Source organism: Thunnus maccoyii, chromosome 20 (assembly GCF_910596095.1).
Source record: "Thunnus maccoyii chromosome 20, fThuMac1.1, whole genome shotgun sequence".
Classification (NCBI taxonomy): domain Eukaryota; kingdom Metazoa; phylum Chordata; class Actinopteri; order Scombriformes; family Scombridae; genus Thunnus; species Thunnus maccoyii.
In genome coordinates, this window is record NC_056552.1 from 22920100 (window position 1) to 22936843 (window position 16744).

General features: G+C 41.7%; 1 protein-coding gene across 3 annotated transcripts in view; it reads right to left on the minus strand.

Moving 5' to 3' along the window:
* The window catches only part of itgb4 (integrin, beta 4), a 28929-nt gene that overhangs the window by 5526 nt on the left and 6659 nt on the right, over positions 1-16744 (minus strand). For all 3 annotated transcript variants that reach the window (XM_042397139.1, XM_042397140.1, XM_042397141.1), the window contains 33 exons: positions 16177-16259; positions 15517-15599; positions 14751-14852; positions 14425-14629; positions 14242-14338; positions 13927-14098; positions 12923-13186; positions 12709-12798; positions 12479-12601; positions 11665-11832; positions 11482-11558; positions 11102-11310; positions 9858-9961; positions 9661-9756; positions 9280-9412; positions 8985-9110; positions 8071-8189; positions 7952-7985; positions 7652-7846; positions 7413-7516; positions 7264-7322; positions 7071-7094; positions 6813-6961; positions 6131-6310; positions 5832-5980; positions 5401-5608; positions 4968-5285; positions 4601-4770; positions 4282-4462; positions 3603-3740; positions 3325-3507; positions 3104-3232; positions 48-215 (listed from right to left, as the gene is read on the minus strand). In XM_042397139.1, the coding sequence (XP_042253073.1) occupies positions 48-215; positions 3104-3232; positions 3325-3507; positions 3603-3740; positions 4282-4462; positions 4601-4770; positions 4968-5285; positions 5401-5608; positions 5832-5980; positions 6131-6310; positions 6813-6961; positions 7071-7094; positions 7264-7322; positions 7413-7516; positions 7652-7846; positions 7952-7985; positions 8071-8189; positions 8985-9110; positions 9280-9412; positions 9661-9756; positions 9858-9961; positions 11102-11310; positions 11482-11558; positions 11665-11832; positions 12479-12601; positions 12709-12798; positions 12923-13186; positions 13927-14098; positions 14242-14338; positions 14425-14629; positions 14751-14852; positions 15517-15599; positions 16177-16252 (4633 nt within the window). In that variant the 5' untranslated portion in view covers positions 16253-16259. The remainder of the gene's footprint in view (positions 1-47; positions 216-3103; positions 3233-3324; positions 3508-3602; positions 3741-4281; positions 4463-4600; positions 4771-4967; positions 5286-5400; positions 5609-5831; positions 5981-6130; positions 6311-6812; positions 6962-7070; positions 7095-7263; positions 7323-7412; positions 7517-7651; positions 7847-7951; positions 7986-8070; positions 8190-8984; positions 9111-9279; positions 9413-9660; positions 9757-9857; positions 9962-11101; positions 11311-11481; positions 11559-11664; positions 11833-12478; positions 12602-12708; positions 12799-12922; positions 13187-13926; positions 14099-14241; positions 14339-14424; positions 14630-14750; positions 14853-15516; positions 15600-16176; positions 16260-16744) is intronic.

Sequence of the window (16744 nt, forward strand, 5' to 3'; positions counted from 1 at the left end):
AATACCTTTGACATTTTCACCAATGTAATTACTAGCGTCCATCTTACCTGCTCCAGACATGAAGGTGGTGGTTGTGTCTGTGGTAAAGGAGCTGTCTGTCCCTTTGTAGTTTGAGCTCAGGGTGGACATAGGAGAGGACGATGTTGACAGGTTGCGTGTCACTGAACCCCCGGGGAAAAGGAAGTTCTGGTCCCACTTTCCATTCATCATGTAATCTGTGAAATACCACAATGGCAACCACAATTGTCAACAGACAGAAAATTGGAAATTTAGCGGTTAGCACTCAAGCAATCTGATACTGACTGAAACAACACAGTGCTGTTGATGCGAAGCACCCGAAACCAGGCTCAGCCAATCAACAGAGAAAGCACCAGCAGTTTTGGACTTAGAGGTTCCAGTCCTACTCAGGCCACTTACAGGACAGCAACAGCAGTTTAGCAAATGTGCAGCATTTACAGGCGGGAATTGTGTCAATTGTACCAACTGCAGACCATGAGTCTTACAACTATAGTTTTTCTTTTTGTAGCTGCTCCACGTTCTGTATTTGGTACCGAATATTTAAACAGCAAAATTTTGTGAAACTGAAATAATCTGTTGTTGTCAGCTCCAGCCCCTGTGACCTTTAAAGGATAAGCAGTATAGCTAATGGATGAATGGATGGATGTTGTTTATTGATAGAATAGTGACTATTACTTATCTCGTGGGACATAGAAACAAAAATCTATGTAAATTAATTTACAAATCCTTAAAGGCTATTTTACAGCCACAAGACGAAATGTACTTTTAGTTGAGCATTCAGTCATATTTTTTATTGGTTTTATTTGAGCTAATAGTTGATAAATAAATGTAAAATACACAACACACAAACAGAAACTAAAAGACACCAGTCACGCTGGTGTTTTTATCTACAGTAGATGCTAATGTCAGCATGCTAACATGCTCACAATGACAATGTTAACACACATATCTGCAGGTATAATGTTTACCATTTAATCATCTGAGAACTGTGATTGTATGAACATAATTTTTGTGTCTCAGTCTAGGAGACGTTGAGATATTTTATGGGATAAGTTAAATTTTTGACCTGGTTATGGTTATGCTAATTGAAAAATCAGGGGATCACCAAAGTCATTAGGTTTTGTCCTCTGTGCATGCCATGGATATCTGTTTCATGGCAATCCTTCCAATAGTTGTTGAGATGTCTGGAGATGTCAGTGCTGAACTGACCGACAGACCAGTATTGCCATTTCTAAAGCCCCGCCCCTATTGTGGCTAAAAATGCCGCTGTAATATTCATTTCCTCCGGTTGGTGCAAGTATTAAAATTGTAGTAGTGTTTACTGTCTTTGCCTGTACAGACATCAACCAGTCTAAATCTGCAAAAGCTGATGATGCTGCTATTAATTTACTTTTCTATAGCGGTGCAAGTTGTCATGTGAAGAACTGGTCTAAGAAAGGTTGAACAGCTCTCTCTTGTGGAGAAACTGCAGCCTTCTAAACACCAATAAGCACGTTTTTGAGTTACAAACCCGTTCAACAAGGTGCTCCGCATCTAAAAAGACATGTCAAAGGATAAAAACAAATACAGATGCAAGAAAAATTGTCATCACTGAAACTGCCCTGCAGAGGTGGGAATGTGTAATCAAGTACCCATTATTTCCATACAGCCACACAGTAACTAAGCCTTTACACACACCGACAAGCTTCCTCCAGATCAAAACCTTCCCACTGGGATGTAGAGAGGACAGACAGAGACAGGCACTTGGAAAAGCCTGCCCCTGATCATCAACTGGAGGTGGGGCAGTTGATGCCAGTATTCCTCTTTGGACAGGTGGTTGGAGGATAGATGGGATAGATGCCAACTAGGGGCAAAAGGACAAGGACTGAAGCCCGAAATTGAATGTTTAGTCAAATGATGATATTTCTGACAGGGTCAGTCGTGAAGGTAGAAAGAAACGGTTGTTGCTTTGCCGGGCATACGACTGGCCGTGCATAATAGCTGGCATGCTAGCTGCCTGTCTGTTTATCTGTTGGTCTGATGGAGTGGTCTTCACCTTGCAGGGGTGTTTGGGTGTAGCTGGGGCGGGGGGCCTCATCTGAGCTTGCCTCTGTGTCTGTGCTGAGCCGACTGTTGGGGATGACCTCCACTCGTTTTTTCCACGACACCTTACGGAGATCCAGGTTGGACCCCACCAACTTGACATGTTTCCAGTCTTGTAATCGGGGTCATAGGGGGGAGAAGCAAGCAGTCGGAGGATAGATTTGTAGGCAAAAATTGTCATTGGTTTGTTTTCTATACATTATTTTAGAAGAAAGCTATAACTCATGAATGGGATTACATAATACATATCAGTTTCGTCACAGAAGTCCAAATAGTCTTGTAAGTGAGGTGCAAAGTCAGCATTGTCTGCCAGAGAAAACTGACTAAGAGCACAAAAACGGCTGCAGAAAGCAGAGGAATGACAGCAGATTCAATGAGGGAAGGCCTTGTGGTTTATGGTCATGAAGCACTTCTATTAAAGATATTTGGGAATGCATTGGAAGCAGATTTTGTTGCTGCCTGGCTGAGGGCGTTGCCTGCAGGAAAAATGCCCACCAGATGGAAGTGATAAAAGAGGCAGAGTCACGAGAATGATGCCATCCCTGGGCTTAACAACTCTTCCAGCTCGTCATATAATGTCACTCTTGCAAAAAGAGGAAGAATATTAATGTCAGCCTCTTCAGGCATTTCACACAGAAAAACAGAAATGTGAGCCAGAAGAGAGCAGAAGAGGCCTTCTCAACCTGATGTTTTCAGGATGAGTCTCACAAGTTGGATGATTTCCTACAGCACAAATCTTCCCTCCCCTTCTGACAGGATAATGACTCCACAGCACATGTTGCATAAATACACTTTGGCCACAAGAACAAAGCAAGATGCCTGGGAGCACTGAGAATGTACACTGAAATAATTGGATCCATATTACAGTGATACCTCACACTCTGGTCTGGCAGTCACGTGCATCTTTCCAGAGCCAAAAACGCATCAGAGTAGCACACTAGCACAATGAGTTTACACTGTCAGCCATTATGAGTAGTTTGTGGTTTTGGCTCTGGGTACCCACCATCACCAGAGACGCTGGGTGTCTTGGAGCCTGTGGGAGACTTCAGCACCTCATTGCTGTACATCAGATAGTTGTCATACTCGTCACCTGCATCTGCATCCACAATAGGGATATCTGGAATGATGGGAACTAGAGGCGGAAACAGAGAGAAATAAATGTATTTTCAGGGATGCTCAGGACAAACAGACCCAATATAAACGTTCTAGACAAGTTTGACTTACTGGACAGCGGTCTGGCAGGCTGTGATGCCAGGTTGATGGTGGCATCTCTGTAGGGACCCCAGCCCACGCTGTTTTTGGCACGGACCTCGTAGCGGTATGTCTGGGCACTCTGGAGGTTCTCAATCAACAGCATTCGCTTCTTCGGGTTGTCAATCTTTACTTTCTTAGCTGTACCCACTGGCTCTGTGAGAAGAAGACAGTATCAAGGTATGATGAAAATTACATAATGCAAGCACATGTACAATATTTCCTTGTTTAGGTGGGACTTAGTCTCTTACTCGATTCATCATCGATGGGAGTGTACACGACCTCATAAGCTGTGATATTGCCATTGGTCTCTGCAGGCTCTGCCCAACTGAGCTGAGTGACAGTTTGGTTGATGACGTTGAAGGCAAGACGACCGGGTTCACCAGGCACTGGAGGAAAACAGAACAGGAGCTGTTTGCACTAGCTGTTTGGAAGTTCAAACTAAGCAGTTATAACGCAAGTCTTTGCTTACTGGGGATCACGCATCACTAAATTAAACCAACTCTGAAAAACACATATTTCACCATGTATTCATATATAAATAAAAGAAAGTAATAGCTACATTTTCAAAGGACTGGCACAGTTCAGTTTAAAATAACAGCCCCATCCCCCACAAAACTGTAATTTTTTTTACAGTTGTGCTGCAGAGTGTGATGCCACAGTGACTTCTACTTTAGCCTAATACGTTTCTTGAGTTTTAATGGTGCAACCTTATTTAGTAAATCACTCAGTTGAAACTAGACAGTCATTTCTTAGGAAGTAGAACTTAGGAAGCACTTAATGCACAAATATGCTGGTGCACCCCCAACACCCCATTGCATGATATTTCTCTGAAAGATGCACATAATTTTGACAGTTTTATCTGAACTAGATATATCTTCTTGGATGATCCTTTCATGAATAGCAGTCAACTGGATTTACAGTAATTACCATCTGGCAGAGTTTGACATTCAACAATGTCGGTATCGTAGCCATCTCCCATCGCATTGTAGGCGCACACTCGCATCTCATAGTCACAATAAGGGTAAAGGTTGGTCAACTCAGCTTGAGGAGTCTTCACATCTAAGATCTCGGCCTCATGCTCTTGATCACCATAGACCCAATACTTCACCTAAAACGCACAAGAAAACAGATCATACAACATTCAGAAATATAATATGTAATATGCTTAATATGCTTATCATTCACCTATTGTGAATGATAAGCATTAATTCAAATTGAAGCTTCTGAACATGTTGATTTGATATACCTTGTACCCCATGGGGTTACCGGACGACGGGTCCCAGTTGACGTGAATGCTTCTGGGTCCACTTGCTTTGGCCTTCACGTTTTCTGGAGAGTTAAGGTAACCGCCAGGGGAATTGAGTCTCTTCGTGTAGCTCTTCTCCTGCATCGGGAAAAACTCTGGAGAGGTGGGAACTGCAGGAAAGAGAAAGAAAGTAAAAGAGGTTACAGGATTACATAAACATTCACCAGATACAGTGCCTCTTTTTTAGAATGATCCCTTTGTTTATTATATAAAATCAGAATTATGTATTCCAGCAACTACAAATGCCATCTCATCTTATCTTTAGTTCAAATTTTTGAGTGATATGAGTTTTTGCATTTTGTCTCACCTCCATCTATAATATTTACAAGAGTTGTCTTCCTCTCTCCGATAGAGGCATTGCTACTTGGATCAAACAGCTCCAGCTGGAAGGTCTCTGGTTGGACTGGACCAGGGTGGGCGCTCGGGTCGATAACTATGTTCTTTTCTGTCTCTCCAGGACTGAACTTCAGAGGGCCGGATAGCTCAAAGCGCTGGGCCTTCTTGGTGCGCCATTTCACTGTGGCAGGACTGTCCTGGTTGCGAGTACGGACCACAGGGATAGTGTAGGATGGGTCAGATGTGTTGAAGTTCTGGGTGCCCTTCTTGAACATCATCACACTGGGCTCTGGATAAATAAAAAGTAATGGGGGAAAAAGAGGAGGAACCTTAGCAATCAGAGATTTGTCTGGGAGAAACATATTACGCCACAATGTATGATACATCCTCTTGCATCCTTTCACCTGGTTGGTCTGTGATGGTGACAGTAGTTCTTGGGTAGCGTCCCAGCTTGCCACCCTGCCGTGGGTTACTGAGGTCCATGACAAACTGTTTGACCTGTTTGTCCTCCAGGAGGCCATCTTTCTCACCCAGCTCCAGCAGGCGAACAGGAACTGTCTTCTGGGTCTCACCAGGACCATAGGTCAGGTCTCCTTCCACAGTCACATAGTCCTAAAATACATAAAGGCAAAACAGGTCAGGTATAGAGTCTGACTGTTAACTTGTAACTCACCTACTAGTCATGCAAGTCTTACATCATTTCTAAGAGAGCTACCATACTATATACAGACATACCAAGTGCTTCCAAAACCCATAAGAACTTTAGGAATAGGAATAGGTTTAAAGATACCAGTTAAATTGAGGGCAGTGCATCAGTACAGAATTGTCAGCTCACCTTCTTATCCTTGGCTGTGAGGTCCCGTGTGCGGTAGCTGACCTGTGTGCGTCCGTCCTCAATGATCTCTCTGCTGATTGGGATGTTGGCCACCCCGTCCTGCCTGCTGTAGGTGTAGGCTGGCTGGAGGAATGAGAACACACTGGCGGCTGGGGAGAAGAAAGGGGAGAATCCATTAGTGCGATCCATAGCAAAGACTATACACTTTGCATTGTCATAAGTCACAGAGGCTCTGAAAAGTTGCTTGTCTCATTTTCTTGGATTCTCATGTGTACATCGAAAAATAGGAGATTTCTCACCATGCTCTTTGATGATGGTGATGTTAACCAAACGTTTTCCAATCTCAGCGATGCCCAGTGGCACATCCATGGCCTCCACCTGCAGCTGTTTCTTGTCATCGTCTTCATCCTTGACGAAGAGTGGCACGTGAACATCTACTGAATCCACACCTTCCTGGAACTCCACGGCACCCGCAGCCTCTGCAGAAAAGAAGCAAGTAAGATGCCAACATTTTGACAAGAATGCTAAAGATATAAGCTGCTTAGCAGACATCAGATCAGATGGGATTCATAAAAGATGTGTGTGGCTCAGGAGGTAGAGCGGGTCGATCTCTGGTGCCTCCAGTCCGCATGTCAAAGTGTCCTTGAGCAAGATATTGAACCCCAAATTGCTCCCGATAGCTGTGCCAGTGGTGTGTGAGAGTGTGTGTGTGAATATGCATTAGATTAGATCCTGATGAACAGGTTTATACCTTGCATGGCAGCATATGAATGTGTGTGTGAATTGGTGAATGTTGACATGTATTGCAAAGCGCTTTGAGTGGGAGGAAGACTAGAAAGGTACTATTCCATTTATCATAAGTCCCTTATCCATAATCACAATCTGATCATTTGAATATTGTTTTTATCTACAAACTGAATAGATGACCATGAGACACTGAACATGTGCAGATCCCAACCACACACACAAACAAACACACACCTCTGTCTGTGGCCACAGTGTAGTAGCCAGGCACCACTTTGAGGTCATGGAAGTTTCCAGACTGGACATTTTTCTCTGTCAGCTTGACAATATCAGGGTAGCTGCTGCGTGGAGCAGACAGGACAGTGTCCATGATGGCGTAGTCCTGCCTGGAGATAACAGGAGAGGCAGAGAAGATAAACTCATGTAACCTTACCCTTATGTGACCTGACCCATAGAAGCAAGATAATCTAGGTAATGCATCAATATGAATGTTACCTTTTCCCAGCGTTTCTCTGCGTTCTGCAAGAACCAAAACAGATATTGATGAATGACAGAATGGACAGACATTTCATTTCAATTTTTGATTTGAGAATGTGTGAAAATACAAATTAATGTGAGATTATGAAGAAACCACACACACTCAATGTACATACCAGTACACATACAAGACATAATTAACATCTCTTACCTAAATGAGGTCTTTTGCACTTTCTGGGCCCCAGGAATCTGCTTGTACACCTCATTAAGCTGGATGAAAGAACAAATACAGTATTCAGTGATACAGTAATCATTCACACACCCATACTTGTGCCCGCCAGCAAATAAAAACACACTCACGTTATCAGATACTTCCTTGCGGAGCTGTTCGGCATCTCTGGATTCAGGGCGAGAGAGATTCTCAGAGAACAACCTATTAAGCCGGAGAGAGACCGGGAACTGGACTACAAGGGAAAAGAGGTTTAGAGTTGTAGCTTTCATTATTTAAATATCAAATCTGGGTCCCTAACTTCTTTAGACCAAAAGATCAGTTTACTGTTCCTTGTAGAAATTTGCTTTTAAAACTATTTATCACTCACTGGTCTCTTTAGGGTTGGGCTTTATCAAAGCCTGGGGGTGATTGGGTGCTCGGTGCACATTATCCGTGACCGTCCAGCGAACAACATCAGTGCCTTTGGGTGGGCCAGTCCTCACCAGCGGAGTGTCCAGATGGTCTGAGGTGAGCAGAGACTGACGGAGCAGATACTCATCTTCCTTGAAGCCAACCATGCGACCTGGAAAGAATATAACGCCGGCTGAATCATAGTCAACATGGTTCCAAGTGGGACAATAAAGGATTCAAAGCCATTCTTTCACTTTTAATACAACACACATCTTACCTTTTCTACAGCAAGGCAGCAGGGCAAGACAGCTCTGTGGCAAGACAAGAAAGGATGCATTACTTCGACTGTAACTTAAAAATATTGTTTTTGTGTATAAAGGTATGTGTTTTTCATACCTGCCAGCAGGTTTTGCAGCAGGCACAGTATTTCCAGCAGCAGAGCAGCAGAAGTGCCAGCAGTAACAAGAGGAACAAGAGGAGAGGGAGCAACCACAGGAGGCTAGCAGGGGGGCAGTCTGAAGAGTCAAAAAGAAGTAGAAAAAGTTACAACACTGATACAGAGCAGAGATTTAACTGGAACACAGAAAAGAGCTCACATCACTCCCATTCTAAAGTCACTGTTCGGGCTTCTAGTTTGTCTTATCACCTCATTGAGTTGATATTGCAAACATGTTAGCAAACAGTAAGAACTGCAGTCTGATGATAGTTCTCAGTGGGTTTGTCACTATGAGTGACACTTTTCGCAGTACATGTAGGTATTTGATCCAATGTTAAAATAAAAATGTCGATTAGAGCAGCTTGGTCTCAGGGCTCACTTTTTTCTTGAGCTTTCAATTACATCTCACAGTGTTCAAGCTGCTCTCAGTTACTGTGGATCATTCAGTTTTCACTGGAACTACTTTCTACCGTAGAAATAGTCCCAGTGAAAACTGTTCACTGTGTGTTCTGTGGATTATACGCAGTAACCGGGACACTATTTCTGGAAGAACATGCTGGTGAGTGAATTGATATGATACTTTAAGATGGTATTTTTGAATCTATTCATGGACCTGCCCCTGGCTGGTTATCATTGATGTACTGAAGAGATATGTTCAAAATATGTTTTAAGCTTTTTTGTCTTACTGTAAAGCACTTCCTATATTATAATAAATAAATTATAAATACTATACATCTTATCAAGGCAGTATATCACATACAGTAGCAAGGTCACATCTTTGACAGCAAATTACAACAGGAAAGTGCTTCAACAAATGATACTTCACTTGCTGTCTTAACAGCACACAGCATATGAAGAATAACCTGTAGCTCACCTTTTTTCTCAAGGACCTGAATTTCCAAGTCTTTAACATTCAGATCCTTCGAGTTTTCGACAGTGTAGTAATACGTGCAGTCGTCTTCCTCATCACGGAAACTGCATGAATCAAGCACCTTTTCCCCTGAAAACACATGCATACACACACAGATGAAATATTATCAGTTGTTTTTAGGCATTAATTCTACAGTGTCATCATCATCATTATGATCTAAAAGAATGTGAGGTTAATATGCAGAGTGTTTCTGGATAATTCATTATCAATTCATTAATTATTAATCATGTGTGCCTACGTTCTTTAAGTTCATCCACCATGACGAAGTTGAAGGGACACTTGTCACACTCCTTTTTGTCCTTCTTCTCTCCTGTCTTCCAAGCCCAACACTGAGCACAGCTCCTTGTAGCCTCACAAACGCCCAACTGGGCCTGGAAAGGACACACACACATTAAAAGACAGTCAGACAGGACTGTACAGAAACGCTAAGGCTAAAAGGATACAAGCATATACATAAAGTATAAACATTATCAAATTTAATGAGTCATTGAGTGTAGCTGAAGCAAATGAATGACTAGAAATTGTGTTGGAGCTGAGAATTTATATCAATACACACCCTCCCTGACACAGATTGATGCATAAAGACACATATTTATTTATACATGGCATCCACACACACCTGGAAATTTGGCTCACAGGCTGAAGTCATCTCAATTACAGAGGTCGGACACTCACAGCGGCCACATACACATGTACCTCGCCCGTTGCAGACACCCTGGTACAGATAAACACAGTTAGTCACTGATTTGAGATACACTGACATGTAAGGTGACACAATGACTTGATCACCAAAAAAAAAGAGTTGGCTCTACTCACCCCCTTGCTGTCCAGACAGGTTTGGTTGCTCTTGGGACACTCACAGGCTTTGCCCGTCCAGCCCTCAGCACATGAACACTGGCCCATAACACAAGAGCCACGGTCTGATAAGAGAAGAAAGAATAAAATTGAATTGTTTTATCACTGCATGTGGGGAGATGGGAGTGTTGTGGTTGTTAAAGCAGAAATTCCTAATAGGATTAAGAAATTAAAAATAAGACAACTTGCAACTAGCCGTTCTTGTCACTCACACTTTAGCTAAACTATGTCCTCTAGCATCAGGAAAGTGAACAACCTGTTGATTAGCAGGAACATAAAATGATGGTGAAAATTAATTTAAACCAATTTCTGCTTTTCAAAGCAAAAAAATTATGTTTTTGGACACTTGAAGGCCAGGAAACAAGCTGTAACAACATTGACATATAGTGTTATCGCTATATAAAGTTAATGCTAATGCCCAAACGTTTGCCTATTTACACAACAGCAGACACAGAACAACATTTCTACTCATTTGGAGTCGTGTTTTTGTCTGTCATGAGTGTGCGTCCAAAGTTCACTTCCTTTAAATCTGTTTTGGTTTCAACGAACTGCCATGCATTTAGCAGGCATCTGAATCATTAGCTGCTAAATGCTCCACTATATTCACTAGCTAGCCACAAACTTTGTCTGTCTGCTGTTTGGTAATGGGCATCATACATTCAGTTTATCAGAGATTTATTCCAGAAAACAGGGCTGGAAATATGGTTAATGAGCATGGTGAGACTGAACCAAAAATAAAAAAGCAGCGTTACGAGCTGTAAAGCCAAAACAATGAGCTGAAAGATGCTAAAATGCTCCATAGATGGGAACTGCAGAGATGGAACCTAATTCTCTGTGGGTTTGTCACGACGAACATCTCCATTCACGTACACATAGGTATTTAATCTATTGTTAATATAAAAATATTGATTAGTACAGCTTTAAAAATCTAGGGATTTTTGGGTGAAAGCATGGTAACCAGATTCATCATAATCTATTACGTATGTGTGTATACAAATAGTACATAATTAAAATAATATGACATACATAATATGTATAAAGAATAGCATAATAGTATTCATATATTTTAAGTTTTGTTTGTTTTTTGTTCTTGTGAAAGTACAGCATGTACTGTATATAGGATGTCTCTTATTTGCAATATTCATAGAGTTGGTTGGGGAATACAAACATATGCACAACAGTGCAGCTACCACAGATGGTCGTACCATTGCAGAGGAGGCCTCCGAATCTTTGACACTGAGTCTTGCTGTACTGACAGTAGGGTCCTTCAAATTGATCTGGGTTGTAGCACACACAGGTTCCACACGCCATGCAGTCTCCGCGGCCTGAACAAGCCTCCGTCATGCCTGGACCTATACAATGGCTGGTGTCCAGAGCTGTAGAAGTAGCTGAGCAGTTACAGAATGTACCCTGCCTGAAGGCGACACGTGACAAAACAAAGAGAAAAACAAAGACTTTGTTGAGCCTGGAGGCCTGAACGGTCCATCACTTGGGAGTCACTTGACAGTCACTACTTAACCCTGGTAAAAATGTGGTGTTTTTATTCTTAGTTTTTTTTTAAATGAAGTACTAATTAAAGTCTCACCAGCCATCATAGCACTGACACTTCCCGCACACCAGGGCTCCGTTGCCGTGGCATCTAGGTGCTTGAGGGATGGAGGTCTGGAGCACAATAAGCATAAGGGACATTAGAATGAAGGAGTGAGTCACTTCATTTCAACCATTTGTGAGCCTCTGAGAGTTTATCTGCCTGTATGTGTGTGTCTACCTTTTCACAGTTGCAGGTTGGACACAAAATCGAGGCATTAATATTTACGGCGGCGTTAAAGGTTGTAGGTTTGACTTTCATTATCCCCTCTTTTTCATCAAGATTCCTCTGACAGACAGGATCGTCACCGATCATGCGCTGGGCTTTGAGCCGCATCCTGAACTTGCCCTGGAGAACACGCAAACATGCAGATTGTTAGTGCATATGTATGTATGTGTGTGTGTGTGTGTATGTTTGCACTGAGCTATTTGGTGAGTCACTAATAGGGTTAGTCAGAGACAACAAATTTCCATTATTTGGACAGAATTTTGCTGTAAGAGTGCTGTTTGATACTTCATATCTCCACAACAGGAAAGACACAATGCATCTGATTGTGTTGAGTGTTTGAGATAATGTCAGGCCGATAATGCATATCATCACTATATATTGCTCCTGCCCTGTTTTGATCACTTTTTTTTTTTTATTGTTGTTTGCCTCTCCACATAAATGAGTAAAGTGTGCCTGAAAAATGAGTCATAATGCCATAAGAGGAAATTCTTAATGATGAATTCCATGTGACATTAAAGATTGGCTGTCATGTTAAACATGTGGGTGATTATGAAGATCAAGAGGGGGAATGGAAACTGTGCTGTGATGTTAGATGTTGGATTCTCCTCCAACTTATTTACTTTTGTATCTATTCTCTTGAGTATTTTAAATTCTAATGCTTTAAATCCCAAAATATCAAGCTATATGAGAAGCTTCTTAAAACCAAGAGTCCATGACTGAATGTTAGTATGTATGGTCAGTATAATCATCTTGTTTTGCCACTTACTATTTCTCCAGGTTTGAAATTAAAGGCTCCATATTCTTTAACCTGTCCACTGGTGGACAAGAACTGAGTCTGAAAAGCCTTGGGTTTGTCCTGTGCATGGATGCTCATCTTAGAACGGATATTCTGAAAGGACATATGAGAGTATCAGCAACATTAGTTTGATGCTGGTGCTGGCAACTGTTAAAAACTAACTCTTCCTCCTGGCAATTATCAAAAGAGGTGACCTTTACCTTGAAGGCACTCTCCATGATTTGCAGGATATTGGCTGAGTCCTCTTGCAGCAGACCAACCTCAGCAATGGGGAAATACTTATGGAGTTTCTAGACAAAGAAGTGCACACAATACAAATAATGTAGATCCATGACCTAAACACTAACCTTAAACTTGACACCATGTTTTAGGAGCATAACTTCAATGAAGGCTGAATAATTTAAGCCCACCAACCTCGTAGTATGTGTAGGAGTGGTTGGTGACAGCAAATATGGGAATGATGTTGTGTTTGCCAAGCACACGGACCAGTGTGGGCACTGAGGGGTAATCCTGTGTGACATCCTCTGTGTAGCTCCCCGTTGCGTCCAGGTGGCACTGCTCATCGTTCCGCCGCAGGATGCCTGACAGTACGTTGGCGCCGTCAGCCTCGTAGTGGAAGGCAGACTCGGTGGAGAAAACCAGAAGATGTGTGCTGAGGTCGCGCCATCCAATCTTATCCTAGGATAAGAATACGAATAAAATGGGAGCAGAAGATACAATGGTTAGTGGAGAATAATCAAGTAAAAGGAATTAAAAGATGAAACTTGTGCTGAATAGAAGCTGTTGTGGTCAAAGTGACAAGTCACGGGATGTTGGCATTGTCTTAGGTCAGTTGCTTTAAAAACCTGCAGCAGAATATTTTGGCCACTTGGGAGCAGCGGAAACAAACTGTCAACACGAAGTTGAAATATTATCACCTTTTAAGTTGATATGGTGAATGTGTTAGCAAATAGCTGCCTATTTTCACATCTAGCAGATTCTGAGCACCATTATCATTCATTTGGAGTCATGTTTCTGGCCACCTGGTGAATAGAAGTCTAATGTATATAATATATAGAGCAAGGAGGCCTGGTGAGGTACAGTGTTAGCTTGTTCTTTTCCTTGTGTGTGGAGACAACTGAAGTGAGTGACGTGCTACAAACTGTGTGTAACAGTGGCACAAATAGAGAAGAGTCATAAAGTTGGTTAACTGACTCAGTAATGTCATTTACACAACACTATCTACCTAAATCTAACATCTGCCAATATCAGCCACCACAAGCTACTGGTCATACCAGACCAAGTAAGGCTGTAGCAGCAAAACCCCTGAGTGTGTTGAATTAAGCAAAGGTGCATTTTATTTCTTACAAACTTAACATTTCATTTGTAATAGCGAAAATTGGTTTGTCTTCTAAATTGTATTCAGTATTCTTACTAACCCCACAGACTCCAGCCTGCAGTATGGCATCAAACCCTCCTTCAGGAGCGTCCAAGTTGCCAGATATTTTCTCACTCTGGAGCCGACGAGTGAAGTCGTCCACGTCGTTGGTCAGCTTGATGACATTTTTGAAAGAGAATGGAGGGTCGCTGTTGGGCCACGGTTGAGCAAGTCTGAGGGAAAAAAAAGAAGGACGGACAATGTTAATGTTATTTTGCAATGTTAATGTTATTGTGCAAAATGTTATTTTGCACTACAGTATGTATGTATGTGCTACACATCCTTCAAGATGTTAATATCACACTCTCTCTCTTACTTGGAGGGTCTCATGTCAGTCTGGGGCTCGATCACTTTGTCCACAAACTTTCCAAAGCCAATGGTGTAGTTATTTGACAGCGTCCCCACCAATGAAGCTACAGGAAATACATTCACTATCAGTATTACAGTGACAACTTAATCAACATTCATCACAACGCACTGCCTGTGCAAAGCCGCTCACCCAGCTTATTCCCCATCCTCTTCAAGTTGTCTAAATCGTCTTCCATGGAGTTAGAGAAGTCCATAAGAATGTAAAGGTCCAGAGGTCCTTTGGTCGGAGCAAACACCTCCACATCCACCTCCTTTTCCTCTCCAGGCAGAAAAGTCATGCTCATCTGCTGCGGAGACACTTGAGACTGCTGGAGTGAGACATCAATCTGTTTCTGCTGCAAAGTGGCAATGGAGAGAGAGCGGGAGGGAAAATTACAATTTCTAACTTGAAAAAATAACATAACTTTAAAGAACGGTGGCATGATTGGAAGAGAAATGAGAGTGATGAAGACTTACTCTTTCCATCATCATACTACTTTTAGCAGTAATAACAGCCGCAGCACTGCAGCCATGGGCGAGTATATTTTCATGCAGGTCACAGCGAGGGCCATTAAAGGTCTGAGAAAAGAGGACGTTTGATTAGTGAGTTTTGCTTCGTTGACATCAAATTACAGAGTCTTCACATAACAGTCATTTTAGTTTTATGTTCATTATAAAGTGAGTGTGAAGATTAATTCTTGACCTTGGAAATAGTAGTTTGACAAAAAAACAAAAAATCTCAACTCAAGGTCGACTTATCAGCTTTATCCAGAGTTTTCACCCATTTTTCATATTGAATCATCTCCATGACATCCTCTGATGAAGACCATGACATGTAGTTGAAAGCCCCTGAAAAAGCTAGTAAGTGGACCATGAGGTATTTTTTTCAAATTATGAATTGGAATTTCTCTTCCTAACTGCTTCATTATATTTGACAATTTTAGAATAGATGGTAAAACATTTTATAAAGCAAATCATTATGAGTTTTTGGAATAAAATCAATGTCCTGGACTGAACGTGCTCTCAGTAAATGACTCCTGCTCTACATGGTAGCACATTACACAAGGGCAAAGTGGTTACACAATGCACAGCTCAAAATACTAATTAAGTACATGGTATGCTAAAAAGGGCAGCATATCCCCCTGAGGAATGCTGCCGCGGGGAGAAATGTCCTAATGATTCGTCTTAGGACTGACTGTTTTGAAAATTGTCCTTTTAAATTCCTGCTGTTTTCAGCTCTCACCTCATCAGGGCAGTAAGCACAGCCTTTCCCAGCCTGCAGGCATTCTGAGCAGGTCTTAGACCTGGAAGCGAAGCAGTAGTTCTCTGTTGGGGGGTGGAGAGAGATCAGGAGGGGAGAGCGTCAGGAAGAGTCACAGAGAGGAAGGAAAAGTGAGGATCAAGCCCATGAAACAAAGCAAGAATACTTGTGATAACAGTAAACAGACTTTAGTACAACATCTCATTTATTCCTGAGAGTGTTCCAAATGAAACCAATGCTCTTTCTCCAGTTTATCTAAAGGCAGCAGCTACCAAACAGTAAAGAAGTCAGTTCAAGGTGACAACTTTAAAGTGCTTGTTTTGACTGACCAACAATCCAAAACCACAAAATATTCCATTTATAGTGATATAACACAGTAAAATTCAGCAAATACTCAGATTTGAGAAGCTTACTAGAGAATGTTGATAAATGACGACAAACCAATGAAGTGACTAATTGTTTAGCACAAATTAAATTCATCATCCACTATACCTCTGATCACAGTAACATTAAAAAGAGGCCTAAAAAGCTGTGGCAACAAATTGATAGCCTTTATGTAGACATCTGCACGCACACAAAATAAAAACTGCCGTAAATTACTTGTTGTGACAAAAAAATAGTTGTGATTCTGGTCTTCTGTACCTTCAGCATAACAGCAAGTCAGCAGGACGGCTAGAAGCCCAAGCCCCACTGAGAGATGTAACGTCCATCTCCCCATCTCCTTCCTGCAACAGAAAAACACAAACAAATACAGTATATGTATGTGAACAATTAAGTTCAAATCCACTGTTAAAGAGAGAAAAGAGAGAGGAAAAAAAACTCAGAGAAAGACTGTTTTCCCTCGGTCTTCACAGACTAGGGTGTAACTTGAACCACCTGTACTTTCCCTCAGTCAAGGCTCAGAGAAAGTGAACAGGCCCAGACATTCCCGTTTCCCTCACCTTGGTTTGTAAAAAGAGCTGCTAACTGAGAGTTGTTCAAAACAGAAATTAGTTTTACACTTTCAGAAAATCCCACTATGAGTAGACTAACTAAATAACTGAATCTCAAGAGATATGTATTATTTTTATACGTGGACTCAGGTATGAACAGTGAGCTACTAAACTTTGTTATCCAACGAAAACGCTGTCAATAATTTCGATTGGAACTACTTTCTACAGACAAATAATGCCTTTGAAAACTGCTGACAGTGACGTCTGTCGATTATGCA